Source organism: Phasianus colchicus, chromosome 8 (assembly GCF_987193195.1).
Source record: "Phasianus colchicus chromosome 8, bPhaCol1.hap1.1, whole genome shotgun sequence".
In the NCBI taxonomy this organism is placed as follows: Eukaryota; Metazoa; Chordata; class Aves; order Galliformes; family Phasianidae; genus Phasianus; species Phasianus colchicus.
In genome coordinates, this window is record NC_143443.1 from 17,170,047 (window position 1) to 17,197,168 (window position 27,122).

General features: G+C 47.1%; 3 protein-coding genes and 1 long non-coding RNA gene across 10 annotated transcripts in view; 2 read left to right on the forward strand and 2 right to left on the reverse strand.

The window, feature by feature from the left end:
- Positions 1–4,449, reverse strand: part of PIK3AP1 (phosphoinositide-3-kinase adaptor protein 1) — a 45,292-nt gene extending 40,843 nt beyond the window's left edge. Inside the window, exon 1 of one of the 2 annotated variants that reach the window (XM_031602116.2) lies at positions 4,319–4,449. In XM_031602116.2, coding sequence (XP_031457976.2) covers positions 4,319–4,337 — 19 coding nt within the window. In that variant the 5' untranslated portion in view covers positions 4,338–4,449. Of the gene's footprint in view, positions 1–582; positions 738–4,318 lie in introns of those variants that run through there. The other variant, XM_031602117.2, reaches the window with a different exon arrangement.
- On the reverse strand, positions 2,311–3,852 carry LOC149917040 (uncharacterized). The gene is made up of 4 exons (XR_016468782.1): positions 3,771–3,852; positions 3,632–3,688; positions 3,351–3,539; positions 2,311–2,588 (listed from the first exon to the last, which is right to left on the reverse strand). It is a non-coding gene; the product is annotated as an uncharacterized LOC149917040 (long non-coding RNA).
- Positions 4,450–4,788: 339 nt separating the features above from the next.
- On the forward strand, positions 4,789–15,973 carry NOLC1 (nucleolar and coiled-body phosphoprotein 1). Of its 2 annotated transcripts, XM_031602119.2 has the most exons (14): positions 4,789–4,948; positions 5,040–5,095; positions 5,177–5,313; positions 6,458–6,576; positions 7,287–7,428; positions 7,951–8,057; positions 8,827–8,974; positions 9,629–9,769; positions 10,179–10,268; positions 11,483–11,626; positions 11,827–12,372; positions 13,078–13,190; positions 13,515–13,595; positions 13,891–15,973. In XM_031602119.2, exons 1-14 carry the CDS (start codon positions 4,802–4,804, stop codon positions 14,047–14,049), a joined length of 2,130 nt encoding a protein of 709 aa, XP_031457979.2. In that variant the 5' UTR covers positions 4,789–4,801; the 3' UTR covers positions 14,050–15,973. The 2 variants fall into 2 exon arrangements, with proteins under 2 accessions (XP_031457979.2, XP_090001226.1); XM_090145100.1 differs by lacking the exon at positions 10,179–10,268.
- Positions 15,974–17,079: 1,106 nt separating this feature from the next.
- Positions 17,080–26,436, forward strand: LOC116234480 (2-hydroxyacylsphingosine 1-beta-galactosyltransferase-like). Of its 5 annotated transcripts, none has more exons than XM_031602114.2 (6): positions 17,080–17,201; positions 20,976–21,820; positions 24,002–24,141; positions 24,272–24,348; positions 24,728–24,947; positions 25,503–26,436. In XM_031602114.2, exons 2-6 carry the CDS (start codon positions 20,984–20,986, stop codon positions 25,816–25,818), a joined length of 1,590 nt encoding a protein of 529 aa, XP_031457974.1. In that variant the 5' UTR covers positions 17,080–17,201; positions 20,976–20,983; the 3' UTR covers positions 25,819–26,436. The 5 variants fall into 5 exon arrangements, with proteins under 5 accessions (XP_031457974.1, XP_090001229.1, XP_090001228.1 ...); XM_090145103.1 differs by having other exon boundaries at positions 17,094–17,201; positions 20,981–21,820; XM_090145102.1 differs by lacking the exon at positions 17,080–17,201 and adding an exon at positions 17,244–17,447.
- Positions 26,437–27,122: the final 686 nt, after the last annotated feature.

Below are 27,122 nucleotides of genomic sequence, written 5' to 3' on the forward strand. Positions count from 1 at the left end.
GAACTTACACAATTCGGCTTAACCTCATCTACCTCTGGAGTTCGCCGGTGTACTTTAATCAGTTTTGTCTGCACATGTCAGCTAAGACGGACGGCAACCCAGCACACCTTGTGACCGGTGTCACTGCGGCAAAAGGCAACAAAATCGTACCCCGAAGGGGGAGCGTGCAAATAGTGGGGAATAAAGCGATATTTAGGAAGAGTTGCCTTCTCTACAGAACATCGCGGCAGACCACCGAGGCGATCGGTGCGCGGCAGGGCCAGGTTACTCGGCTGAACGCTCTCCCTCAGTAGTACAGCTCTGCCAGCGACCACAAGACAAGCAGAGCAAGACGGGGTAGAAATCGCGGTGACCACCGCCTTTTGTTAGCTGCCTCCGAGCGAGCGCGACGCTCCGGGAGGCATTCTCCTTTCCTCTTCCCCTCCTGCCGGCAGCACCGCCCTACCTGCGGGGCGGGCTGCGGCCGGGGCAGCTCCGCGCTCCGCTACCGCCCCGTTCAGCGGCAGCCGGCGCTTCCCGCACCGTCCCCGACCGATCCCCGCTGCTTCCCCCCGGTCCCCACGGAGCGGCCGCGGCACCTACCGGAGGCCGTCATGGTCCGGGGCTGGCGGCAGCGCACCGCGGCGTCCGTCCCGCGGTCACTTCCTCGGCCCGTCCGGAGACCCGCTCCGCAGCCCGCCCCCCGCCCGCCAGCACCGCCCCTGGGGCCGCTCCGAGCGCAGCTCCGGCCCCGACGGCGGCGCCCTCGGGCTTACCGCGACGGCGGCAGGTCCTCGGCTCGTGCTAACAGGGCACAGGCTGAGCCCCGGGCTTTCCTTCCTGCTCTAGCACTGCTCGTTTTCGCTTCCCAGCGCTTTTAAAACCCGGGTGCTTAAGTGCTGCGGAGCTACCTAAAAGCAAGCGTTTAGGATGACCACTTATATCTTCTTCGAGATTCCCTCGAACTGTCTCTGTTCCTCCTTCCAGCTAAAGCTGCTCCGGCTCCGCAGGGGCCGGAGGGATGGGAACAGAAGATTCCGATACAGTGGAAAGAGAGCAGGTGAACGTGAAGTGGTAATAACAAGGAGGTGGTACGGTGGTTAAAATCACAGCTGTCAGCCAGGAAAGGTGGAAAACATAAGAATCAGAGAGGACAAGAGATGAACACACCTTGGTGCCCTTAGATTCACCAACGTCCACATGACTGTGCTCATACTGAGAGCAGCAGAAAGGTTCTAAAGGTTCTGCTGGAGCTCAGAATAGGGCTCAATTTAGTTTGTCACTTAAGACAAACCAACAAATTCTGCTTAAAGAATTATTTCAGATTACTCCCTTGCAAACCTGAATGAAAAAAAATAAATACAACACATTGTGTGTGTGTATATATATATATATATATATATTTATACATTCAGAAATACATTTCTTTACTGAGAACCAGTGAAGCCTTCATCGTTGCTCTTAGGTAAAGCAAACATGAACTGCCCTACAATCTGGTTTCCCAGTGAAGAAAAGGTCACTCATGTAGAGCACACTGTGTATGCAGCTCACTGCCATGAGCACTGACAGCAAAGCAGAGCAGTTAGCTAATCACACACAGTAACGAACCAAGACTGTTTCCTGCTTATCCATTCAATCTCCTAACATAACTAAACTCTCCAGCTACCTCCAAACCTTTCTTTGCCTAAAACTTACTCTAAGCTTGCAAAATGACTACATAGTACAGCTTGTCTTCCAAAAACTGACAGTTTTCTCCTACAATAATTATTAGGACAAACAAATTAAAAATCCTGAAGGTACAGACAAAGGAGAAAGTGAAGGTATGCAGAAAAGAAATCAGCACTTCCCCAGTTGAACTCTGAGTATGTACAATAGAATAAAGGCCATCTGGGTGCTGGAAAAATTTGCAGCTACAGAATCTACATTTATAATGGACAAAAATCTACCAGCTGGAAGCTAGTCTCTTCTAATTTTTTTGATATAATGGAATAATACTCATATAATCAGAAACAGATATAAGAACAGATGGATAAGCATGTATACGACTTCATAATTATTATTCCACAGTTATTGTTATTTCTCTTGCAAATCCCTTTAATCTCAGAATAAGAAGTGAAAAAAATTCTCAAAATCATCTCTCTGGTGTCAGATCAGGATTTAAACATGCTCTTCGAAACAAGCTTTTAAACTATTTCTCCCTTTAGAGCTTTGCAGCATCATATAAACAGCTGGCAACTTCTTGCTTAATGAGAATCCATGGGCTTTCTTCGCATGCATCAGTGTCACCTGGGATGCTATTTGATTTACTTAATGTAAAATCCTTTTAGCCTCTAAAATAAAATTAATGTGCCTCCCCAAAGTAACTGTCAGTGCACTGTTACAGCAAACTTCACAACAACCTCCTCCTGAAAAACCAGATTGCAACAGGATGCTTTACACACACTAGGAACCAAAAAGTGTCAGTCTCACTTTAATGCATGGAAAAAGAATTCGTGGGTTGGGAAAAAGCAAAAGAAATGCCTTACTGTCCTACTGAGGAAGAGCCAGGTTGTCTCTCTGCAAGTCAGGCTCTCAGTCCTCATTTAAGACTGCAGCTCCATGCACAGCAGCTCGTGCAAAGAAAAACAAATTTCACCACTTTAATTCAAAGAAAACCTGAGCCTTGCTGAGCCAGTTTTTCATTAGAAATTGGCATGATCTGCACCTTCCACACAGGAACAGCACTACTTAACCCACCATACAGTGTAAGAGCCATCTTGCCATGGACTTTAAGAGCAAGGGTGGAAAATTCATCACGTTTTCTGTTACTACCTCCAGTTCCCCTATGGGTAATAACCCAATGACCTTTTGCTTCCAGTTCTATGATTCCTCTTTTGCCTACCACCACATTTCCAACACAGCACTGACTAAAGCAACACTCAACAGGAAGATATGTCACTTGCTTTCCTTGCTCAAAAATCTGTCTCACAGAATTCACCACAGAGGTCAGATCGTGTAGCAGGTTTAATTGCTAGAGCTGTTGCTCAAAACCAGTTTGCTGATGTTAAGGGCAATTTGATTTGTTTGGCAGGGAGACAGGACAGGCTCTGATCCTCAAAGCAGACACATACATGTAACTCCCTATGTCTGTAACATGGGAAAGATTTTCTCTCACCTCCCTTTTATGCAGTAAAATCTCTGAATCTTCAGAGATCTCGCTGCATAAGATGCTCTGAAATTCTTTAAAGGCAATAGAAGAAATCTTAGCCACACCTTACCTATCCAAATTTTTAGCTTTTTGGTTCCATGCTGCTGAATACAGCCATTAATTTCCCTGGCTTCTCACAGCAGAATTACTTAAGATAGCAGAACCTCAAATAAAGACAATTTACCAGCAATAGCTGCACCTCTTCCTTACTGATGCAAAAGGAGGCACACAACCTGTGCTGAGCTTTGCAGATGGATCTTGCAGTTGCATTTAACAGTCTCAAATAAATAAAAACCAGGAGAAATAATGGTTCCTGGAAATAGCTTCTGCACTTCACATCTGAGCAATCCTATGTACAAGGGCAGATCAGAATCTGAAAACAAAGTGCAATTATTTAACAGTAAAATAGAACTGCCTTTGTCTCTAACTGCACAACAGTACCCTAGTAGGATTAGAGAAACTTACAGTAGTATCTGCCACTACATAAGGTGCTTTCTTTTCCCCACAACACAAGCGTGAGACCTTCCAGAAAATGAAACCAGCAAATGAGATCTTCCTGCATACAACAAACGCCACCTAATCACATGAGAGGGACAAGACTCACATGCAGTTGGGCACAGTAGGACCTAAAGAGCCTTACAAACACAGAACAGGGCAGGAGAACCATCGAGAGCATTAAGGCTTACTCCTACTTGTCCAATGCTAGCAGCCCTAACTTAGGGCTCTCAGTAACGAGCTCGCTCTCGCTTATGCTCAGCAGACTTTATATTAACAGAACAACAAAAAAAGTCCCCAGTGCAAAGCAAGTTGAATAAAAGAGGACATTCAATTTATTAGCAAATACCTCAAGGCTTACAGACAAGAAAGCTTTTAATAATAAAGAGAAATAGCTAATTTAAAGCCACAGCTCTATACAGCAGCTGAATGAAATGTCTTATCAGAGCCCTGAGCACACTAACAGGCCACAGCTGTTCTGATCAGCCCCTGTGACTTCTACCCCACACCCTTTACTCCCGAAGTCCCAGAGCTCACTTTAAGCTCTAGCCTTGGCATTCAATACACTTAGAGGCTTGTTTGTTTTGTTATTACACGTATCTTTTTCAAATGTATCTTCCACCTTTCCTCCTATGTACTCCTCAAACCTCTACATACCTACTGTAAGTAACCTCATTTCTATTTCTAGTCCCTTCTTCAGTTCCCCTTTATAAGTAGTTCCCTTGGGCTTAGTGGTGCATTTATTTTAGCCCCATCTCCTTTTGCTCCGAACGCTCCCTAGGAAGACGCTGGACCTGCTTCACACGTGACGTTCCCCGGCGGTGCGGGTGCCCCTACCGCCAGCACGCGGCCCTGCACCTGACGGGCAGGACGGTCCCTCACAGAGCAGCCTGCACTTCCTACTCCTTACTGTTTACCTCTCCCTTTCTAACAGACTACGGCTGGGGGGGCACTGATCCGTGGAAGAAAAGGGAAAAAGCGAATTTAACCGCACTGAAACCTTCAATCCGTCAGCGCTATGCGCGCGCTTCCGCCCCTCTCCAACATGGCGCCGTACCGTCGCCTCAGAGCGCAGAGGAGGCGCCGCGCGGGCTTCCGGCCGCACGCACGTACGCAGTACGTCGTTACGTCACCGCGCCGATGCGCGTGCGCGCAGGCGGCACGTGGCGGCGCAGCATGGCGGAGCGGCGAGCGGTGCCCAGCGACCTCTTCCCTTTCGTGCTCGCCTTCCTGCGCGAGAACCGCTTCGAGGGCGCCGCGCGCGCCTTCGCCAAGGAGGCGGCGGCGGTGAGCGGGGCTGGGGCGGGTGAGGGAGGGGAGCGTGATGCGGAGCGTGTCCCTGCGCTTGTGGCTAACGCGTGTCCGCGTGTCCCCGCAGAAGGAGCAGGACCCCAACGCCGCCTCGCTGCTGGACATCTTCAGCTACTGGGTGAAGTGAGTGCTGCCCGGGGGCGGGGGGGGCTTTTGCTCGGCGCTGTTTCCCGGAGCTCCGTCCATCTGTCTGTCTCCCTGCAGGTCTCCTGCCGCTAGGAAAAGGAAGCTCGTGCCCAACGGGCCTCAGGCAAAGCGGGCAGCTGCCTCGAGCAGCAGCGAGAGCTCCAGTGAGGAGGAGGAAGAGGAGGAGGAGGCGGCCCCGCCTGCCAAGAAGCCAGGTGAGGGGGAAAGGGGCCGCGTTGGGTTGGGAACCTGACCCTGCTCTGGGTGGTGCCTGTGGCTGAGGTGAAGAGATTCTGGTGCTGTCAGGGAGCAGAGTCATGTTCTGGTCTTAGAGCTGTAGAATCGTAAAGGCTGGGAAAGACCACTAAAGTCAGGTACTCCATCAACACCCTCCCCCCATGCCCACCAACCACGTCCCTCAGTGCCACAGCTCCGTGTTTCTTGAAAAGCATTGCTGCTTTTTCAGAGAGGAAGTTTTTCCTTAATATCCAACCTGAACACCCCTGGCAGAATTTGAGGCCGTTTTCTCTCATTCTATCATCACTTTTACCTGAGAGATTTCCCTAGTCCTGATGACTGCGCTGTTCCTGATATGAGTTAGGATGCTGTTGGTGGTTCAGCCAAGTGTTGGCCAACACCTCCAGATCTTTTTCCTCTATGCAGCTTGCCAGTCTCTCTGCCCCAAACCTGTAGCGATGTATGGGGTTCTTGCCATCGGTGCTCGGGACCTGTTGCTTGGTTGTATTGAAGTTCATAGAGCTGGTCTCAACACATTGTTCCAACCTATGCAGATCCCTCTGTAGGGCCTTCCTATCCTCAGGCAGATCAACACTTCCTCCTGGCTTGGTGTCATCTGCAAACTTAACTGAGGATGCACTCAATCCCTCAATCTTCGTGACAGCTCTGCTGCCTGTGCTTCCCATTTCTGTTTGTGATACATCTTCATTCCCAGTGAACATGAGCTCGTTATCCAGGTATAAGTTAAAATCTGTAGCACAGCATTGTGGTGGTTCCCTTTGGAAGTCTGCAGTGGTTATTATTGAAGCTGGAAGGTATTCAGCACTGACAACAATTTCAACATTCTCTCAGTTTGTGGGAGTGCTTCTTATGTGGGGTGTTGTTGCTGATAAGTCTGCTCTTAAATATGTGAGTAATAAGGGATGAATGAATCTAGAACTGTTTTGGATTCTTGTACTGCTCTGTGTATGGCAGACAGAAGCCTGGGTCAATGTTACAATCTTCAGGCATAGTTTACTGATTTTAATAGATCATTTTAACATGATATAATACTAATGCAGGATATGTGTGTGTGGGAAGTGTGAATTAGCTGGTCAACGTATTTTTTTCCCTTACTTGCAGCTAAAGCAACAGCTGTAACAAAGACAAAAACAGTTCCTCCAGCCAAGAAGGCAAAGAGCAGCAGCAAGGACTCTAGTGATGATTCAGACTCAGAGGAGGAGGAGAAGAAGCCAGCAAAGGTCAGCCTTCCTTTCTAGCCTCTTTACTACATGCTAGATAATGATGAATGATAGCAAATTTGACCACCAAAATTCTCACTGAAAGTGAGCTTTTCATAAACTGCAAAGAACCTGGACTTCTGGAAATACAATGTAATAAGATGTTTCTGCAATGGACAGGATACTGCTTAGATGGATCCTCTAAAAAATTCATTTCATGTCCAACAGCTATTTGTTTCACATCCATGTCTACTCATGCTCATGGCTCTTTTCCCAAGGCTATCAGTGCTTGCTTTTTTTTTTTTTTTTTTTTAATAAAAAGATTATTTACAGCTTATGTATAAATAGAGAATTTTCTCTTTTCCTTTTTTACTACTGCCATGGTCTTGAGAAGCAGAGGCGGGAAAAACAGCATCACACTTGAAGAGGCAAACTAGGGTTGCCTCATCAATGTTTTCAGTCTTAGAACTTGTCACTTTCCTAGAGAGAAGAGAACCCAGATCTCCCTTCTTTTGAAGGGGAAGAAATGGAGACTGAAGAGTAAAGAACATATCCTGTGTGCTTCTATGAGGCTTCCCAGAGCAAAGCTGGAAGCTAAACCATTATTCAGAGATTTTCAAACACGAGCTGTTAGACTGTGAGGTTTCCAGCTGTTTGAACTTCCACATGTACCACTTATTAGCCTCTCTTCTTTGCTACAAGGGCTACTCAGTTTTCTTCCTTTCATTTAGAAAGGCACAAAACCTGCAGCGAAGCCAGCTGTAACCAAAATCCAGCCTCAGAAGAAAGCAGAGAGCTCCAGCTCTGACTCAAGCAGCTCAGATGAAGAAGCACCAAAGAAACAGCCACCAAAACCAGCGACACCTAAAGCAGGTATCTCCTTTATTGCATGTTGTGAGTCTGTGTGCACAAAAAGCTAGAGGAGTGAGGCGTACATGTTAACACAGTCTGCAAATCTACTGTCTCTGCCATTTTTATTCTCAAGCAGTCTACTTCCAACATGGAGCATGCGTAGAACTGATTGTAAATGAAACATCAAGTTGTAAATGAAACATCAAGTCATAAAGGCTGTGTTGCATAAGTAGCTGCAATCAGCAACCTTCATTGCTCATATTGTGCTTTTATCAATGTCTTCCTATAAAGTGCAGAGCTGGAGGAAGTTAACAATATTTAGTCTTCGGTCATGAAAGTATTTGTAAGTTAGAGTGGACATCTTACTGGAAACCATCCCTAAGCTTGAAGAAGAGTAAGAATAAAAAGTTTACAGTACTTACCGTAGTGGTTCCTTATTATTTTTTCCTGTGTTTTTCTCTTCATGATACTTTATGCTGAATGTAATGACTCCTCATTTCTCAGAGCGTATTTTCTAGTATTGCTTTTCACTTGTCCCAAAAGGAAATAAAGCTGCTCAAGCAACCACCAAAGTGGTCAATGGGAAAGCACCAAGCAGCAGTAGCAGCAGTAGTGAAGATTCTGATGAGAAAAAGGCTGTGCCGAAAAAGGTAAATTGGACTTTGAAAGAGTTTTTAAATGCTGTAGTAATGTAGTAAGGCTGGATGTATCTCTGTCTTTCAGAGACTATGAAACAGATAGAGTAGGGCACGTACTGCATGGAAGCTGAGTAAAGTATTTGGGGCTCTTAAACAGCTTTTTCCTTTTTATGGTGGGATTATGCCATAGAATCATAGAATGGCTCAGGTTTGAAGGGACTCTAAGGATGATCGAGCTCCAAACCTCATACTGTGGGCCAGTTGCCACCCACCCGATCAGACTGCCCAGGATCCCATCCAATTTGGCCTTCAGGGATGGGGTATTCACAGCTTCTCTGGGCAGTCTGTGCCAGGTCCTCACCACCCTCTGTGTAACGTTCCTAACAGAACATGACCTAACATGTCCTGTCTGTGCCCTGACTTTCCTCTGCTACTTCTACAGGAAAATGTCTCCTTATAATTTAACCATATTGTAGTCTCCCTTGTACGTTCGTTTTTGCATGAATTTTCTGTGCTTAGCTACCTGTGCTCTTCAGCCAGGTTAGCTCTCAGTTAAGAATTTATGCAGATGAAAAGAACAGCAGAGCGACCATGACGTAATACTCACGTGTTTCCTGGAATTTGCATGTGAGGATCTTCTTTAATTTCTTCCTTTATGTTCAAAATTTGCTGCTTCTTAAGTGAGACAGATAGTTAGAGATTTGCATCCAACTGTCTGCCCAAGTTTTCCATAGTATGTGCTTTTTTTTTTAATGTGTATTTCTTTCCTTCTTGTGTTAAGGCTGTTCCCAAGAAATCTGTGCCCAAACCTGTAGCCACGCAGTCGTGTCCAGGGAAAACCAAACCTGCCAAGGAAAGTTCAAGTAGTGAAGACTCTTCTGACAGTTCAGATGATGAAAAGCCACCTGCAAAAAAAAAGCCAAAGTCCGGTAAATGCTAAGTACCATTGCTTCTGTGTGGGAGAGTACTTCTTGTAGGACAGCAGGATTTAACAGCTGACAGCCAAAGGCAAATCTTGCTGCACACAAACTTCTAAGTGCTGCTGATTTTGTGAACCAGAAACATAGCAGCTTTTTCCATGTGTGCTTTTGGGGCTAAGCTTAAAATTCAGACCTTCTCTCAGCAGAGGATGGAAACTGAGGAAGGTTCTGACTCTGCTTACTTGTCTCCTTATCCACTGTTCAGATGGCCTTTTAAGGCCCTTAAAGATTTCCTTTCTGTCAGAATTTGGAAATTAATTTGTCTGTAATTTGGTTATCCTGTAACTGCAATTTTTAAATTGTTTTAATTTTTCCCTGAAGTATCCAGGGCTGTTAAGTTGTGGTCCAGCTGATGGACTAAATGAGTCTCTGTTCAATACAGTATAGTGCTCTTAGTATTCCCTAAGAGGGTAGCTAAACTTACAGTAGAAGTAGTGGGTAGCAGTGGAGTAAGTTTAACATTTCAAATTACATCTGATATCTTTGTACATAAAAAGGAGGAGTTAATGGAACCGAGAAGCAGAAGTGATTTATTCTAACTATAACATCTTAGATATGCTGCTTGTGTTATCATATGGGCATCTGAATGCCGTTTCTCTGCAGGTCAGTACAGTGCTGTACCACCACCTCAAGCTGTGCAGACAAAGAAAGTCCTTGCCAAGACTCCAGTGAAAAAGGCTGACAGCAGTGACTCTTCAGACAGTAGTGATGAGGAAGAACAGATGCGTCCAAAGGGAGGAACGGGTACGTTGTGAGCAGGAGGCTTCAGAAGAATTGTTACATGGTGTAGTCAGTGTTATGGCAGTTTTTTGGATTCCATGAAAAAGGCATATGACAGGTCTATGTTACTATTTACTTCTCTGGAATTTCTGAGTAATTTGAAGCTATCTCATATGGAACACAGTGTATAAGCTCTGTATATGACTGTGCAGGTTGGATTATTTACACACGTTGGTTTGAAAAGTCATAGGGATCTTGTTTCACTCGGATGAGTCAGGCCCACTGCTGGAACTGGCCAGGTTCTTGCTTGGCTTCTAGAGTGCTGGCTGAATTACTAGTATACTGAACAGGGAGCTTTCTGGAAAGATTTGAACCTCAATACAAAGATTTTGTGTAGATATGACCTGTATTAATTTTAGACTTGCTCTTGCAGGCAAAGCAGCAGTAGCTAAAACAATTGTTACCCCAAAAAACAAAGCTGTGACTGCAAAGAAGGCTGATTCCAGTTCAGACAGTGACTCAGGTAATTCAAGAAATCATTTGTTATCTGTTGATGTTTTTGTTGGCTAAGGTGGTTTGCCATGGTGTATCTGTGAAAAACCTTTTGTTTTTGAGCTTAAAAGTTTCACAGTCTCCACAAGTTGTGAAATTGAGAAAAAGCCTGCTGTGCAGAGTGCATCCTGCTCATGAGGCACACCAGTGAGACCATGTTGCCAGGTGGGAAGGATGGAGGCATTGCATTTCTCCAGGAAGGTTCATGGTTAATCTTGTGTTCATATCTTAAGCTTTTCACTTTCTGTTTATGAGCTTTGGGAGAAGTTTTGAAAATAAAATATAAAATAAAAACCTATTACCACCATACCAAGTTTAATTCTAACCATAAATTCTAAAGTTGCTTTCTAATGCAGCCCAGCATACCATGCTTTTCTCCTCCTGTTTAAAGGTTTCCTGATTTGTTTTTCTCAACATTTGTAACGCTACAGTAGGGTTGTGGGTGTTAGCAGCCTGTCTGTCTGCAGACAGCTAGCACTAGACTGTGTGATCCTTTAACAAGTGCCAGGAGATCTGTGTTTTCTGTTTTTATTGTCTAGCTTTTCAGAAATGAACAGTGATTTGTTTGCTGTTGTGAAGAAAGTGTTCAGAGGTGTTGGTTGGAGTAGATCAGACATAGTATTCCAGGTTACTGTCAGGTGTAATTGTGCACAGAAATCTCCAGTCTCAGTCGTGGAATGTTGCTAAGCACATTTGACACAAAGTAGAATACTGAGCTACTGTCCTATTGCCTCTTCACTGTTCCTCCCTTCTTAATTTCTTGCCTGTTATTTGATCTTTATTGCTTATTTTCTTAACGTTTCTTCTCCTTGAGTTTGTTTTTGGTGATATTTGTAATTTCTTTTCCAGTCCCTTACTATAAATTGTACGTAATAATGTATATTTAACATATAAATCCTATTTAGCAAATATTTATCTGCTTTTTTGCGCATGCTTTAATAAATAGCTTAAATTTCTATTTGCGTTCACTTTTCCCAAGGGGGAAGATAGGTGCAAAGATGAATGCTGTCCCCTGCCCACTTGGGAAGCGTTCATCAGATGCTGCTCATTGCAAGTTATCCGTGGTTCCACACACAGCCACAACCAATGTCACTGTTCATTTTCTCATGAGTTACGTACATGTCATTACTAAAGTAACTTGTACCCCAAGGTTATTAACTGAAGAAATGTACTTCTTTTGTTCAGATTCTAGCTCTGAAGATGAGAAGAAGGTAGGGAATAAGCTCTCAGCTAAACAACCTGTGATAAAGAATGCTTCCAAACCAGCAAAAGCAGCTGCCAAGCCTGGACAAGCAAAGAAGGACTCCAGCTCCTCCTCAGACAGCTCAGGTACTGGGATAAGAGAAAAAATAATTATTGTATGTGTGTTGTACTTGTGAAATCTGTGTTTCCAGCTAGGGTGTGAGGTTGCAGTTGTATAGGGATTACCCAGTACAATCAATTAAAGAAGTGTACTGTGACAGCACTGAGTTTGTTAACTTCGTGTTGAAGGAATAGGGCTGAATCTTGAATTCTTCTTTCCCTTCTAGATTCTGATAGCTCTCACAAGAAGCTGCCTGTGAAGCCTGCAGCTAAAACAGCAACCCCTGCAGCAAAGAAGCCACAAGCTACTGCAAAGAAAGCACAAAGTAGCTCTGATTCAGATAGCAGCTCCAGCAGCTCTGAGGAGGAGAAGGCCCCTCCAGCTAAATTAGCTGGCAAAACAAGTAAGCCAGTGTCCAAACCAACCCCAGTGCCCAAAGCAAGCAGTTCTGACTCTGAGAGCTCAAGCAGTGATGAAGAAAAGAAGCCAGCAGTGAAACCAGTCAGCAAATCTACGGGGGCGGCAAAAGCAACTATAGGGAAGAAAGCAGCTGCATCTAGCAGTAGTAGCTCTTCTGATAGTTCCAGCGAAGAGGATGAGAAGCCCAAAAATTCTGGGAAAGGGGCACAAAACACTTATCAGACTGCTGCCTCCACAGAGAAAGCAAAAGCATCCACACCAGCAGCCAAGAACCAGAAGTCTAAGCCAGCTGGTGACAGCAGTAGCAGCAGTGAAAGCAGTTCTGAAGAGGAGAAAGGAAAAGCAAATGGAGGTATTGCCTACAGTCTGGGAAGTGGGACCATCAGTCAATATGTTACAGAGTTAAACATCTGTGGGAGCCTTTCTTGAATGGTTTTCAGTCTACTTTCTGTGTCATGTTATATTATCTGGTGCAGTACAGAAAGGGAAGAACCATTTTTTGATTTACTGTTCCTTTTTGTCTACATTGCATATCTTCTGACAGTGGAATTTATGATGACATGAAACTCACTTCTGTACAGTTGTTGTTAGTTGCTGTCTGTGCATTTATTAGTTATTAGTAACACTATGCAGACTGCTAGGGGACCTCAATATTGTGAATGGATCACCACAGGTACAGCTCCAGTGCAGAATCTGTTTTATATAGACAGGAGGGAAAATGCTTACAATGAACTGGAGGTGTGCTCAAGTACATACTGTGCAACTCCAAGAATTGGCAAATTTTAACTGACAGAACTTTCTTAAATTCACTAAATCATTAATGTAGAAGTACTCAGTTACATAAAATTTATGTTCACCCATTTAGATAGATAGGATTGCAAAATCCTTGCTCAGGGTGGCTATTGGTGTCTGGTTTTCGGTTGTTGGGTTTTGTTTTTTTTTTTTGGTGGGATAATGTAGAGATTGATGTGTCTCAAGACTACATTTTGTGGGAGAGATGCCATTGTCTTTTTGTACATTGCAGTTACTTGAAGTTTTACTACTCTACTTCTAACAGGCATAGTCGAGAAGAAACAGAAGAGAGAAGTTGTTCAGGAGTCAGAGACACCAGACAATAAAAAGGCAAAGAACAAACCTAAAACACCACATACAGTTCCGAAAGTGAAACGGGTGAGTGAGAGCAAGCTGCTGATTGGCAGGAGAGGTATCATCTTTGCATGCTAAAATAATAGGATTCTTTTGTGGGATTTCTTTTTTCTTTGGGCTCGAGCCATAGGAATTACTTATGTTTTTGTGTCTGGAGAACCCTAGGTAATACACATAATATTATTCTTGCAAATGCTGATTGGATGTGCTTCCACAGGAGCATCCCTGTGCTACCTGATTGTTAAGATTTTAGGTGACCCATACAAGGACAGAGCGGGAAGGAGATTGTCCCTAAGGGAAGATATGTGCTAATATGTGCTTAGCGTGTCTCTTTTTTTTTTTTAACAGGCAGCTTCTCCTTTCCGACGTGTAAGAGAAGAAGAAATTGAGGTGGATGCCCGTGTTGCTGATAACTCCTTTGATGCAAAGGTATGGTTAGGTGGTGCACAGAGGGGGAGGGGAGCACTTGACCTGTGTGAATATAGGTCTCCGGAGCAGATGTTTGAGCAGTCATGTGGTGGGAACTTTTTCCACCAGGAGGTGCTGTTAGGAGGTGCATGAGCACTTGTGCACATACACTGGCTGGAGGAGTGCACAAGAGTATTGTCGGCTCCAGTATTTCTGTACTGGCACTTACTGGGCAGGATGAAAGGCAAAGTATTGCTTCAACTCTTTTGAATATTGATATGAATTTCTTCTTCCTCTCCCTGTTCATCCCTCGCAGAAAGGAGCAGCTGGTGACTGGGGCGAGAAGGCTAACAATATCCTGAAATTCACTAAGGGCAAATCTTTTCGCCATGAGAAGACCAAGAAAAAACGAGGCAGCTACTGTGGAGGCACTATATCAACCCAAGTAAATTCAGTCAAGTTTGAAAGTGAATGAGAATGTTTCCTTGAAAATTTGTGAAACCGTCAGCTCACCAGAATCACTTGGGTGGGCACTTGGATTTTATGGACATGAAACCGTCCTGGAACGCAACCTTCCACAGCCCCCTGTGGGGCAGGCAGCTTCAGTATGGGGGTGTGGGAGAATGGTTGGACAATTCCCTCCTTCATTTCTATCTAATATTGATTTAGGCCCCTCATGTGAAACCATCCTTGAGCTGGTGTTAAACACCACTAGGGTGACCTCCAAGACTTAAATTTTCTAGTCTTATTTTAAAAGACAGTAATTTTTTGTTGTTGTTATTTTGTTCTAGTTTCCTGTCATCTAGTAAAAGGGAGAATTTATTTCCCTCTAACTTAACCCACTGTTTCTTTTTTGGCTAGTTTAACTTGGATACCTGTGAAGTTGCAAGTACTGTGACTTGCCTTTGGCTGGTTACACTAAGAGCAGTGACCCATTTGAATCCTGTGGCTGTAATCTCCACCCATATCTGACATTTCAAATTCACAGTTGCAGTGTGTCCAGGTTTTTATTTTCTGATTGCTTCATATTGCAATAAACTCTAACCTTCCTCTTCCCTCAATTCCTATTAAGGGTACTGGCCAGAGTAGTTAAAGAAGGAGAGTAAATTCATCTCAGTAGCTGAGGAATCACATGGCTTGAAGTTACAAGTTGGCCAACGTCTTTACTGTATTATTGTGGCACTTTTGGTAAGGCTTACATTGGGAATGTAGCCAGGGAGTGGAGATAGCCTCCATACAGTCAACAGTTTCTGCTGTCATTGGAAGAAGTGTCTTTGGCTCAGCGGGAATGCTTAAGGAAGAGGAGAAAGTGAGATTTTTTGTTTATTTTTAGTTTTTTTTTAACCCAGCTCAGCTTTTTGCTGTGATTTGGGTTTGTTTTTTTTTTTTCTCCAAAGAAGCTTTGACTGCAGCATGGCACCACTCTGTTCTCTCTGAGCATATAATGTGCCAGTTTATGCTTACTAAATAATGTGCCACACAGATTGATCAATGATGAGATGAATGTAACATTAATGCCTTAAATTGCCTTGGGTTAAATCACTTGCTCTCTTTCAGCTTTTTTCTACTTGTGAAGTCCCTCTGAAGAAGCAAAATGCCAGTTTCCCATCACCTTATTGCATATAGTTTGGTGTTGTGTTGCACCACAAGTTGTGTAGTGTGAGTGGAGTCTCAAGTTCAGTAATTACATCAGGAAGTGAGATTTTATAAGCAACTGAGATGGTCTGAAGGCTTGCTGCTGTTGAGAGATCTTCCTTTTCCTCCATTAGGTGGATTAAGTTAATTTTAGCCTATGGAGCAGTATGCTGAGCACATAGCCGGTATGAGTTGAAAGGTGTAGAACATCTGTGGGAAAAGAGGGCAGTGGGCTGTGAGATTGCCTTGCCAAATGCTGTGACACCGCTGCCCCTCAGAGGCTGTTTTCATGCCCTCCCAGGGGGTTGCCAGTAAGAAGAGCCCCGTTGCTGCAGGAAGCCACAGTTGTATGCAAGGCAATGTCTCATAATTCAGCATTGCTTGCAACTGATGAGCTAACTCCAATTGCAGATGCTGCAACTTGTTTCCATGAGCATTTTCAGGGCTTCCCCTTGGGCTTGCACAACTGGGCTGGTTGCTGGATCCTAGGCAACCGTGCAGAGGGGCCGGGGGAAGGGGGGTGCAGATATCACACAGCATTCAATGTTGGAGGCCAAAGGAAGGTGGGAAGGGTTTTTACCTGTGCTAGGGATGCGAACAAAACCTTGCTTATAGTTTATCATTTTAGTTTGTCATTTGCCCTCTTCTATTTGAACTCTCACTTTGTAGCTGCTGAAAGACACTTTTTAAAAACTGTCGTGCTTGGGGTATTTTATGTGTGGGCACTCAAGTGTCTCTGAAAATAAAGATTGCTGCCTTTGTAATCTGTGTGCGTTTGGTGTGGGGGGGGGCTGGTGGGATGTGGGAGGGGGTGGGTGCTGTATCTCAAAGCTGCAGCACTAAAGCTGACTGCATCTGTTTGCACCCAGTTCTAATGGCTGGAATTGGGTGTTCAGCTGGATGTAAAGGGCCTGCAGAAGTGAGTGGTGCCTGTGCAGCTGGCTAGTGGGTGCTGTTGCAGCAAGCTTGGAGAGGACTACCAGGTTATTTACTGGTGTCAAGACAAGCCTAGACTTCTTGAGACCCCTTGCACCAGCTCTCCTCCAGTGCTGCTGCCAGACTAACCTTAGGTGTTCAGCAATGTAAGTTAGGTAGCTCAAACCTGTGGGAGTAAGAAACAATAGGTGCAACTGGAAAACGTGGATACCTATTAAAAGTGTAATCTGCGTTCCCTTTGATGCCTTCCTGCTCTGTGACAGCATGCGCAGGGTAAGGAAACGCCCTGAAGAGCAGGGCCTGCTGCAGGTCTTGTGCTGCAGTGCTGGTTTTCCCCTCGTGCTGCACCTCCAGGGAAGGCCGGGAGAGCAGAAGTGCCGCGCTGGTTGGCCCGCCGTGATCAATGCCATCCATCAGTCAGTCCGTAACCACTGCCCTCCATCTCGAACGTGCTGTATGAGGAGATGGTGTAACGCTGCCCGCGGTCTCAGCAGCACACGCAGAACCTCACAGGCTCCGCTGGAACACCGGACTGAGCAGTGCTTCGTGGCACTCTTAAGGAGAGACTGCTTCTGGAGCTGCAGGGCAGGCTCAGCCTACATCTCTGCTCTGCCGCCATTCCCGCGGGTTAGCCCGCTTTCAGCTTCGGTGGAGCCGCGATTAACGTCGAACAGGACAGGCAGGACGGTCTCCCCTGGGACGTGCGGTGCCGGTACGGGAGCCCTGCTGTACAGCCGCCATCCTGCCCCCGTCCCAGCCCGGAGAGGGCTCCCGGCCCCGCGTGCCCGTGCGGCTGCAGAACCCCCGCGCCGCCCCCCCCCCCCGCACGCCATGTCTGCCCACCCGCGGCCGCGGGGACGGCCCTCCCACCGCTCCTCCCGCCCAAGCTGGCGGGGCCGGGGCGTGGCGGAGCGGAGCAGCCCCGGGGCCGGGGCCGGGCCGGGGCCGTGGCCGCCCCGCCCGCGCCCTCCGCCGGCCGGCATGAAAGGGGAAGGCGGGCGGGCGCCGGCCGCTCCCTTACCTTCTCCGTGCCGCTCGGGCCGCGGCTCTGTGCAGGTGGGTGCCGGGCCGGGGAGGGCTGCGGGGAGAGAGCCTCGGGGGCGGCGCCGCGCCGTGGGTGTTTGAGCGCTCCGCTGGCGGTGGGAGGGACGGGGCGCTGCGGGAGCTCCGCCGCCTTCACGGGGCTGCTGGAGGGCGCGAGGTGGGCGCCCGCCTCGCCGTGCGGATGGGAGCCCGGATACCTTGGCGCTTGAGCCTCAGTGCCGCTCGCTGCATCTTCCTCTCGGGGACCGCATCTCAGGGGCAAACTTCCCTCCCCTCCTTCCTCCTCCTCCAGTCCAGCCCTTGTTGATGGTAGTTTGGGGAGGTTCCATTCCTCCGCTCCTGCTGTGTCCTCAGAGCCAAGTAGGCTTTTTGTTTGTGCTTTTTTTGGTTGTTGTTTGCTTGTTTTGTTTGTTGGTTTTTTGGTTTTTGTTTTTTTTAACGTGAAGGTGTCAATGATTTTACAGAAGATGAGTCTTATCTCCAGCTTCTCTGTCTCTGTAATTCTGCTAAACATGGCCCGACTCGTCTGGCAGGGCTTTATCAATCCCAGGTGCTTCCTACACAGGTTGCACAACCTCCTGGGATGCTTAATGACTTCTTCCTTTTAATGTGGTGCTCCTCCGCAGCAAGGAGCCAAAATGACAGAGCAGTGCTGGGAAGGCTCTCACTCCTCCCATCCCTCTGACCTCTCCTCTGAAGCTCTCTGCTCTCCTGGCCCTCTACTTCCCTCTCCAACCTTGGGAACCTGTTCAACCTGAGCATCCTACAATCCTCTTTTAGCCCAAAGCGTGCACCGAGCTGTTGTGTGTGCTCATAAGATCTGTGGCTCACGTGAATATTTGGGAACTGCTCTGGCTGGCTGTCCCTGATGCTCTCCAAGAGCCTCATCTCAGCTGCTTCTAGTCTTGCAACCGTGTTGCAAACAAGAGGGGAGCCTTCCTACAAGCCTGCTGGTGCAGCACGCAGTGCTACAGAGTGGCTCCAATCCTGACATGTGGCACCTGGGAAGTTTGTGCATATGGAGTGGGAGAACCTATCCTGTCACATGGACAGGTTTAGTGTATGGTCAGAGTGAAAGCAAAGGTGTTGGTGCTGGGCACCACCGGGTAGTCTGAGTTCTTGGAGCTGTGTGTTTTCAGATGCCCTGATAAACTGACACACAGACTTTAATTTATTCTCCTGGTTGTTAAGGATCATCTGTTCTGTTTGGTTCCCTGTTGTGAGCTACAGGCTGCCAACATGCTGCTGGCTCACGGATCCCCACCATGCCTGCACAGCTTCCTTTGTACCACTTCGATGACCCAGGAATGCTGTTGGAAGTGGCCCCGGGCCTAAAAGTTCTAACCTGATTCAGGACTGCATCACTCCATCCAAAATAGAAGAGGGTTAGCTTCTGATGCTGTTGTGTGGAAGTGGTACAAGGCACTGGTTGCTCTGTTAGCTTGGTTGCTGGTGTGATTCTCCCTCTGATCTTTGGGAGATGTGGGCTTTGCTCCGTCTTGGAACTTCTTGTGGCTGCTGTGAGAATGTCAAATGGGAAATGCCAGGAAGGTTGTTGCTCTGAGGAGACCCTTTGAACACTGCTCATTCTGCAGGTGAACAGCATTATAAAAACAACAGCAACAACAAAACAAGACAAGGCTTTATTCAGCACTGTATCTTCTAGGTTTTCACCAGAGATTCCCCAGGGCAGCTCCCACTGGTAACACATTGCTGTCCTGCAGCAGCTGTGCTGCTCCGAGCCGCCTCCCTGCATAGGACTGGTGTTTCCATCCATTAGCCACAACTGAGTGGCTGCCATCAGCCTGGTAGTGGCAGATAGTGCTGTTTTCTCTGGATTACACCCAGCAGATGAGGCAAACTTTGGTTTAGAGCACTCAGGTGAAGATGCCTGTTGGTTCTTTGTTAATTCCTGAGAAGTTTACAGGGAAAAATACTTCTTCATACTGTGGGCAAGAGTGGGGTGGAGACTAGAAAGCAGAGGAGGAAATAATGGAGCCCTGAGCATTTGGATTTCCCACTCCTAGGCAATAGGAACCAGGCAATACAAAATACTGGAGGGGAAAGGAGAAGTGTACAGCTTCTTCACTTCATTAGAAGTGTACATAGCTTTCTTGCTATGTGGTATTTGCTCATCACCCTTTGTTTGTGGGCATCTACCTGGTCTGCTTGCTGCTGAAGGTTTTAGTGCTTCAGCCCGATACAAAGCACCCAAAAAAGAATCATCTGTCTTTAGAGCTGTGGCTGTTGGTTGCTTCAGTTACATTGATAATATATTCCATTAATGTTGAAGTCCTTCCCTCTCAAACGTAGTGCACAGAGCTGATCTCAGCCTGAATGGAGGCATCCTGGGCTCTTAGTGATAACTGTGCAGTTTATGTGATTTTGCTGAACATTTGTCATGCAAAGGGAAGGGTGTATTTTGCCTCCTCGCAAACCTTTCCCTTTCCTTTCATTGTTATTTCTCACAGTATTCAGCCCTTAACCCAACACTTCCACACCACAGAGGCAGAGAATCCACCCCCAGCAGGATTACACTCCAGTGCCGCACAGTTTGGTGGTTTTTTGTTGAAGACCATTTGATCTCAGTCCAGTGGTGGCTGTGGGAGTTGTGCTCATGCAGCTGGAGGGCTGGGCTGCACCAGTGCCTACAGGTGCCTCTCTGGGCACAGGCAGTGCAGAGAGGTGCCTCAGGGCTTGCAGCCATGCTGCTGGCTTTGACCAGCCTGCTCCTGCTAACAGAGGGATGGGATGCTTTTCTTATGGTTCTTCTCTTGGTTCACATCTTGCTTCACCACATCCCCGTAGCCTCTTTGGGGCTTAGTCTGTGGGGCTGTCCTACATCCACTCACAGTTGTTCCCGCTGTAACTCCTTCCCCACTCCCTTCCCAGCAAGTCTGAACTGGGTCCTCAGGACATGGCTCTGCTTCTGACTGTTCCCGAATAATTATCATGTAATTCTTCTCCCAAAATAATATGGGGTGTGGGTGAGGTGCATTTGCTTCCAGTGATGTAGCAACACCCCTTACACAAGAGAAACGCTGTGTGTTTCACTAAACTGGGAATGGGGTGACAGCTGTAGGAGTGTGACTAAGGGGCGTCAGTGTGCCCTGGGTGTTGCACATCGTCTCTGGGACTGCTTTCAGGGGTTGCTCTTTCCCACTGCATGGATATTCCAGCACCTGCTTCACCTTTCCAGCCTTTTCCACTGATCTCCCACAGCTGATCCATTACTGGGGAGGGGGCAGCTCACCACCCAGATCCCTCCTGTATTCCCTGAGGTGTGGGCTCTCTCCTGCCTTTTCTGCACCAAGCATGGTGGTTTGCAATGATAAAGGCAGAGTGTGCTGCCTGGCTGGGCTCTGCAGGCCTCCTGGGGAGTGCATGGCCACCAAGGTCTTGGAGGCAGGCAGAAATAGAAATGAAATCCAGCTGTGCTGATCCTGTAGTGATGAACAGGGATGGAGCTACAGGTGCCCCAGCTGGTGCTGTGAGCCAGCAGGACCCCTCTGATTGCTCCTCTCTGCAGTCAGCCCACCTGTTCTTGGGCACAGAAAAGAGGCTCTGAATTTCTGGAAAACACACATCTTACACCCTAGTATCTGACATTTTTGTTGGTTTTACTTGTGCTTTCTTTCCTTTCTTCTCCCTTTAGTGAACTCCTCGCTGCTCCCTTCTCCCACCTTAGGAGCTTCTGGATTGCAGGCTGCAGTCTCAGTTGTTAGCTGTCCAAGCGTGTGGCCGAGCCTTTCATACAATATAAATGGCACATGTCTCTCCTTGCAGTGAAGAAGATGAAGGTATTACCGTGCCCGGCTGCTCTTCTCTTCGTAGTGGCTGCGTTCAGCCTGGAGCCGTGCCGCTGTGCCAAGGTGCTGATCATGCCCACCATCGTCTTTGACAGCCACTTGCGAGTCTTCATGCGCGTGGCAGAGGCACTGACTGAGCGGGGCCATGACCCCGTGCTGCTGCTCCATGAGGCTCGGGATGTAGAAGCCCACCTGCCTGCCTTCCGCGTGCAGAGGTACTGGGGCATCTTCAGCACGCAGAGCGCAGATGCGTGGGTGCAGGAGAAGATAAAGCGTGTCTTCCAAGGGAAGATGACCTCTCTGGAGATGTTCTCCTTTTTGGAGAAGTACTTGGAAAACTGTGACCTTGTGCTGGGAAACTCTACCCTCCTGCAGAAACTGCAGCATGAGCACTTTGACCTGCTGCTGGTGGATCCCAATGAGATGTGTGGCTTTATCCTGGCTCATATCCTCGGTGTCAAATATGCTGTGATCTCCACTGGCTTCTGGTTTCCAGCAGAGATTGGTGCCACTTCCCCCATTGCCTATGTCCCTGAGTTCAACTCCCTGATGACTGACAGGATGAGCTTCTTTGGTAGGACTTGGAATCTCCTGGTCTACATGATCACTCGTGTGGCTACAAAGCTGGTCATCCTGCCCAAGTTTGAACGTCTCATGGAGAAGCATGGGGTGGAGCCCAAGATATCCATGCTAGACCTTGTCCATGGATCGAGCCTCTTCTTCCTCTGTAATGATGTTGTGCTGGACTTTCCCCGGCCAACGCTCCCCCACGTCATTTTCACAGGAGGCATCCTTGCTGAGCCTGCGAAACCTCTTCCAGTGGTAAGTGCAGGAAAGCTTTGAGCCATGGTTGCCTATTAACCATGGGGAGATACTTGGTGCAAATCTTCTGTAGAGCTATGTAAGTGCTGTGAGGCTGTTTTGGTGCCAACACGCAGTAAGGAGATTGGGAGCACTGACGACTGTGGGTCTGCAGGAAGGGTACAGAGTTGTCTGCCTTGAAGTAGGAGTCAGCTATGTTATCAGTGAAAAATTATGTGTCCTGTAATGGCAGTATTGTCTCTGGGAGTAGTTCACAAGTAAATTGTTCCTACATTTTAAGAGGAAGTAGGAAGAACAATCAGTCTTTGTTGCTTCATCACTGCCTTAAATTAATCCAGAATTTCTTCTTTAATCCAGTTTCTCACAAGGTGTTTCTGCCTACAAGTATGTAGCCTTAAGAACAAATAAGGGAGAGCTGTGTTTATTTTCTTATCAAATTCACTGTGGAGTTCCCAAAGTATACAAAACCAAGATATATTGTTCTCTCTTTCATAAGTGCCAGCCCTGAGGAAAACTCCCTAGGCATCCCAGAGGCTTTCCCTGATCTGTACCTCTCTATCCCTAGTAATATCCCTAGTAATAAATTAAGAAGGACAAACCCATAAAGCCTCCATATGAAGACAGCATTGGAATGGAGAAGGACCTGTCTCCCATTCCTCTCACTGCTTTACCACTTTTACAAACAGTGTGGGGAAATAGGCTTGGATAATATCACTGAGGCAGTTGGGTTGTCCTGCTGTCCCAACTAATAGACTGAAATAGAGATAAGATTCAAGTTTCACCTGATTAAATGCCTGTGAAGAACTCTGATTGCAGCTTTATTTGTGACTGTGGATTCCCTTTTTGAAGTTAAAAGGAGGAAGTGAGATTAGGTGCTTTGAATCAGAAGTCCTCAAGATAAGTATGGCTGCACATGACTCTTTCCAGTGTGACACTGCGTGCAGATAATGCAATTCATGTAGGATGCACCAAAATCTGTGTCAGAGAGTGACTGCCTTGCAGATCTTGCAAAACATTAGCTTGGTCCAATCTGGACGCATACACGCCTGCCTTGTAAAGAAGGGAGTTGTTTGTTGTGGCATTACTCATGTGCTTCATGGCTTCCAGAGCCCAGGGCATCCAAGGGAAGAATGATGGAGATAGGTCCGGAGCCAGGTGGTAGGTGGCGGCAGGCGGCATCCCATAATCCATGCCCAGGTTATGGGATGGCAACTGGAGAGAGGCCCTTGGTAGATCTAGGTGTAGCTTAAGGAATTTCCCATCTCTGCAAGAGCTGGGTTACGTAATTAAAGGATTTATTTCCTCATCTGAAACATCATGGTAGAGAGTCCCTTTAATTAGGGCACAGTGGAATATAGCTATATATTTGAGAGTTAAGAATCTCCTACTTCTTGTAGCAACTTTAATGCTATTTCTGAAAGCCAGATGTGAAGGCCTATCTATAATGGATAGTGTAATCCTCTGCCTCATGAGTCACTGAAGTGCTATCCAGCAAAACCAAGCTAGTACTTCCTCTTCCTTAATAGTTCTAGTAGTTGTGTTGCCCAAAAGGAAACATGGCATTCAAGAGAAGTGAGAAACCAAACCCCCTTTTTGAAATCATTGTGATTCTTGGCTGCTGATGGGGTTTAGGGCTCTTCTGCAAAGAAAGACTCAAGTCCCCATAGTACCTGAGAAAGGGCAAACATCCCCAGATAGTAACACTAAAATCTGCTTTGTAACTCCTATACGCCTATGATACTCAACATTGTAGGTTCTGCTAGTAAAATATTCTGGTTTAATCTCCCAATTTTCTCCTTAAAAACGGGGTGAGTTTTTGTGCTCTTTTTACCCTTCGTGTTCTTAGATAATGTGTTGTTTGTTTGTTTCAAGAAAGTATCATATTCCAAGACGTTTTGAGAAACTCCCCTAAAATGCTTCTGATGGTGAGCTGCTACATGGGGAACTTGAACGCAGACAGAATCCATAGTGAGAGGTGCCCAGCTCAGCGTATAGGAGAATTTATCTGCTTCACAGCAGCTGTGCTGGCTGATGTCTCCTAGTTTCCTTGCTTTCCCCAGTTAAAAAGAGATGGATTTGGCTTCATCTTTTCCATAGGCTGTTCTCTGCTGGCAGAGGCAGCAGGAGGGAGGGCCTTTCTCCAACAAGATTTTGACGCATCTGTGTGTGTTTTACCCACAGGATCTGCGTCTCTGGGTGGAAGCAGCAGATGCAGGTGTTGTTGTCGTCTCCTTTGGCATTGGGATCCGAGCTCTTCCCACTGACCTGGTGGAGAAGATGGCTGGTGCGTTTGCCCGCCTCCCACAGCGAGTGGTGTGGAGGTGAGGAGGGCAAGGGATTCCTTTTAGCTTGAGTTGGATGAAAATCACAGTTTCCTTTCCCTCTCTTGATCTGATTGAATTTGTAATTGCGTGTGTCTTTTCCCAACTTGTTCTTGACTTCACCCTACAGATATTTCGGACAGAAGCCAAGAAACCTGGGTGAGAACACACTGATGATGGACTGGCTGCCCCAAAATGACCTGCTAGGTAAGGCAAGGTGTGTGTGTGTGTGTCTGTATGTGTACGCCTCTAGCAACATCCCTGGTGTTTAGTCCAAACTACAGCAAAGATGTACAAGAAAAACAGCACCCTTATGGGTCAAAATCTCTCACTTGTTGCATGTATCATCTGTAAATAACACGATCTTCATCTAACACCTGTTTTGAAGCTGTATCTCAGCTGATATCTCCCACCTCCTCTTGACTGTGTCCAGCAAATTTTGGGCTGCCAAGATTAATGTTCAGTCTCTCTGCTCAGCATGCTTGGCTTTCACTAAGCACATGCAAACTGCATGCCTTGAAGAAGCCACCGATAGCCCTGTTTTGGTGCAGAAGGCACTGATCTGCTGCTGTTTCTCTGCCTGCAGGCCATCCCAATGTGAAAGCCTTCGTCAGCCACTGTGGGATGAATGGAATATTTGAGGCCATTTATCACGGTGTGCCAGTGGTGGGGTTTCCATTCTATGGGGATCAGTTTGACATCATGACCAGAGTGCAGGCGAAGGGCATGGGTATCCTCATGGACTGGAACAGTGTGACAGAAGAGGAGCTTTACCAGGCTGTTGTCACGGTTATCACTGACCCCAGGTAAGGTATTCAGGTGAATTGAGCTCATCTTTGGTGCTTATTGTGTGCGGAGGCTGGTGTCTTTCTGAGATTTGCTGTGGCACTGTGACACAGTGCACCCACTGCCTAATATGACAGAAGCAAATAGTGGTTAAAGTGCTATCCAAGAACTTTATTATTTTTTAAATCAGCTGTTAGGAGCCCCTACTACTGACCTCAGAGTAAGTAGCTAGGTGTTAGCAGTTGGCAGGCTGAAGGATTTGGCCGGTCACCAGATGTGACTGGTGCTGAATGAGGTATACTGGCACAGGCTGCCCTCAGACAACAACGATCTGCCTGCAGCCACTCAGCAGCCCCCCTACTAAAGAACTTGAACTGAGGGAGCCTTGCTAACATGTAACATGCTCTCTGGCATCAGAACAGCTCTCACTGCACATACAAAGAAAATCATGGAGGAAATGTGTCTCTGGCCCAAGGAAACACCCGCTCATTGAAGGCACCACTGAATAGATCACGCCACTTCTCAGCTCTGAAGCCCCTGTCAGAACAATAATTTCTTGTCCTCTTCCCTTGCAGCTACAGAAAAGCAGCTAAACTCATCTCTGCTCTGCACCTGGACACTCCGATGCATGCTCTCAACAGGACAGTGTACTGGCTGGAGTACATCCTCCGTCATGACGGGGCGCCATATCTCCGCCCTGCTGTCTATGATCTCTCCTTGTACGAGTACTTCTGCCTGGACATCTTGGCTCTCCTCCTGCTGTGCCTGGCCAGCGTGGGATTTGTCCTCTACAAGTCTGTGGTGTGGTGCAGGAGGAAGGCGTCCAGCCCTGTCTATCAGAATGGCAATTGTGTGAAAGGCCACTTCACAGAACAGAAGAAATCACAATAGTGGCTCAGTGTGTTCTAGGGCACATCCCTTCAGTGTGAAACGAGCTGCTGCCATGCCAAGAAATGTACGGCACGCAGGCACAGTGAGAGGCGAGAGATAAGTGGGTCTGGATGAGAAGAGCCGGGGGGAGGGAGGACTATTGCGAAGGCCGATGTGCACACCTCTGTGTACTGGTGGGCGGGGATGTGAATTCAGGCATGGGTGGAAGTACTTGGCCAGGACGCTGGGAGTGGGGCATGGGTAGGGACTTCCAGGGAGGAGCAAGAGCTGTTCCCTTCTTACTGCGCGTTGGTTTAGATGCTGGTGTTGCTCTTCTCTCTTTCTGCATCTCTGTGGTAACTCTGGAGGTAGGAATAGCATTTGGTTTTTTAGGCTGGTTCTGTTTCTCCTCTGGCTTGTTACCAGGAGCCCCGAGAGCCAGGATTCCTTCTTTCAGGTGAGGACCTGAGCAGAGCTGTGGGCACGGAGGGGCACTGGAAGTATTGTCCAAAAGAGAATGAAATCGTTCTGTTTAAAGTTCTGTGGGTAAATATCGTTCTTCCTGCTTCTTTCAACCCTTGGCAATCTTCTTTGTGTTTGAGCTAAATTATTATTTTTTTTAAATAAAGTTATGTTCTTTCCTCCATGTAGCAGTGCTCCAGTCTTGGTTTAATGCGAGTCTCTGAACTTTGTTTTTTCCCTTTTTGTCACCACTGCCACTCCTCCATGTACCTCTGGGCCCCTACTGACAGCTGTAAGCAGCTTATCTTGGCCTTCCCACAGCTCTCATACTGCCTATTCTACTCCACCTGTAACGCATCCATGACTGTAGAACTTCTAATCCTGTAGGAAAAGAAGAATTCGGAGCAGACGTGTGTGCTTGAGCCACAGGAAGATCAGCCAGTAGCTTGGGGAGCTCACACAGGCAATGGGCCATGCACAGGCTGTTCATAGAAGCAACGACCTCTGCTCATTCTGAAGAAAATGTCCCTCTCATTTCAACGTGAGCAGACACGCTCTTGTCCCCATCGGGGATGTGGTATGGAGTGATACCCACGTGTTTTTACTCACTCTGGGCTCTGAGGCAAACCCACACCTGGGTGCAGTTGCACAACCTTCCCACAGCGCTGGCTCACGGCCCTGCTGGTGATGCCCTGTGCTGAGGCCTCTGCAGAACTGCCAGAAGCTTGAGAGTAACCTCACTGCCACGTCTGCCCTTGCTGACATTTCCAGGCTCTGCTCCTGATGGCTTCTGTGTGTGTTTCTCATTCCAGCTGAGGTGCAGCACAGCGTGTAACCTAGCGAGCAGCGGTTTGGCTGGGCTC

What these genes read in the sequence shown, in the direction of transcription:
- LOC116234480 (XM_090145103.1), top strand. Translation starts at nt 17,127, where the DNA reads ATGAAAGGGGAAGGCGGGCGGGCGCCGGCCGCTCCCTTACCTTCTCCG. An exon ending in CTGCGAAACCTCTTCCAGTG is followed by an intron (nt 21,821 to 24,001) that starts GTAAGTGCAGGA and finishes TTTTACCCACAG; the next exon opens with GATCTGCGTCTCTGGGTGGA. An exon ending in ACGGTTATCACTGACCCCAG is followed by an intron (nt 24,948 to 25,502) that starts GTAAGGTATTCA and finishes CTTCCCTTGCAG; the next exon opens with CTACAGAAAAGCAGCTAAAC.
- NOLC1 (XM_031602119.2), top strand. Translation starts at nt 4,802, where the DNA reads ATGCGCGTGCGCGCAGGCGGCACGTGGCGGCGCAGCATGGCGGAGCGG. An exon ending in CCCGCCTGCCAAGAAGCCAG is followed by an intron (nt 5,314 to 6,457) that starts GTGAGGGGGAAA and finishes CCTTACTTGCAG; the next exon opens with CTAAAGCAACAGCTGTAACA. An exon ending in CTCCTCCTCAGACAGCTCAG is followed by an intron (nt 11,627 to 11,826) that starts GTACTGGGATAA and finishes TTTCCCTTCTAG; the next exon opens with ATTCTGATAGCTCTCACAAG.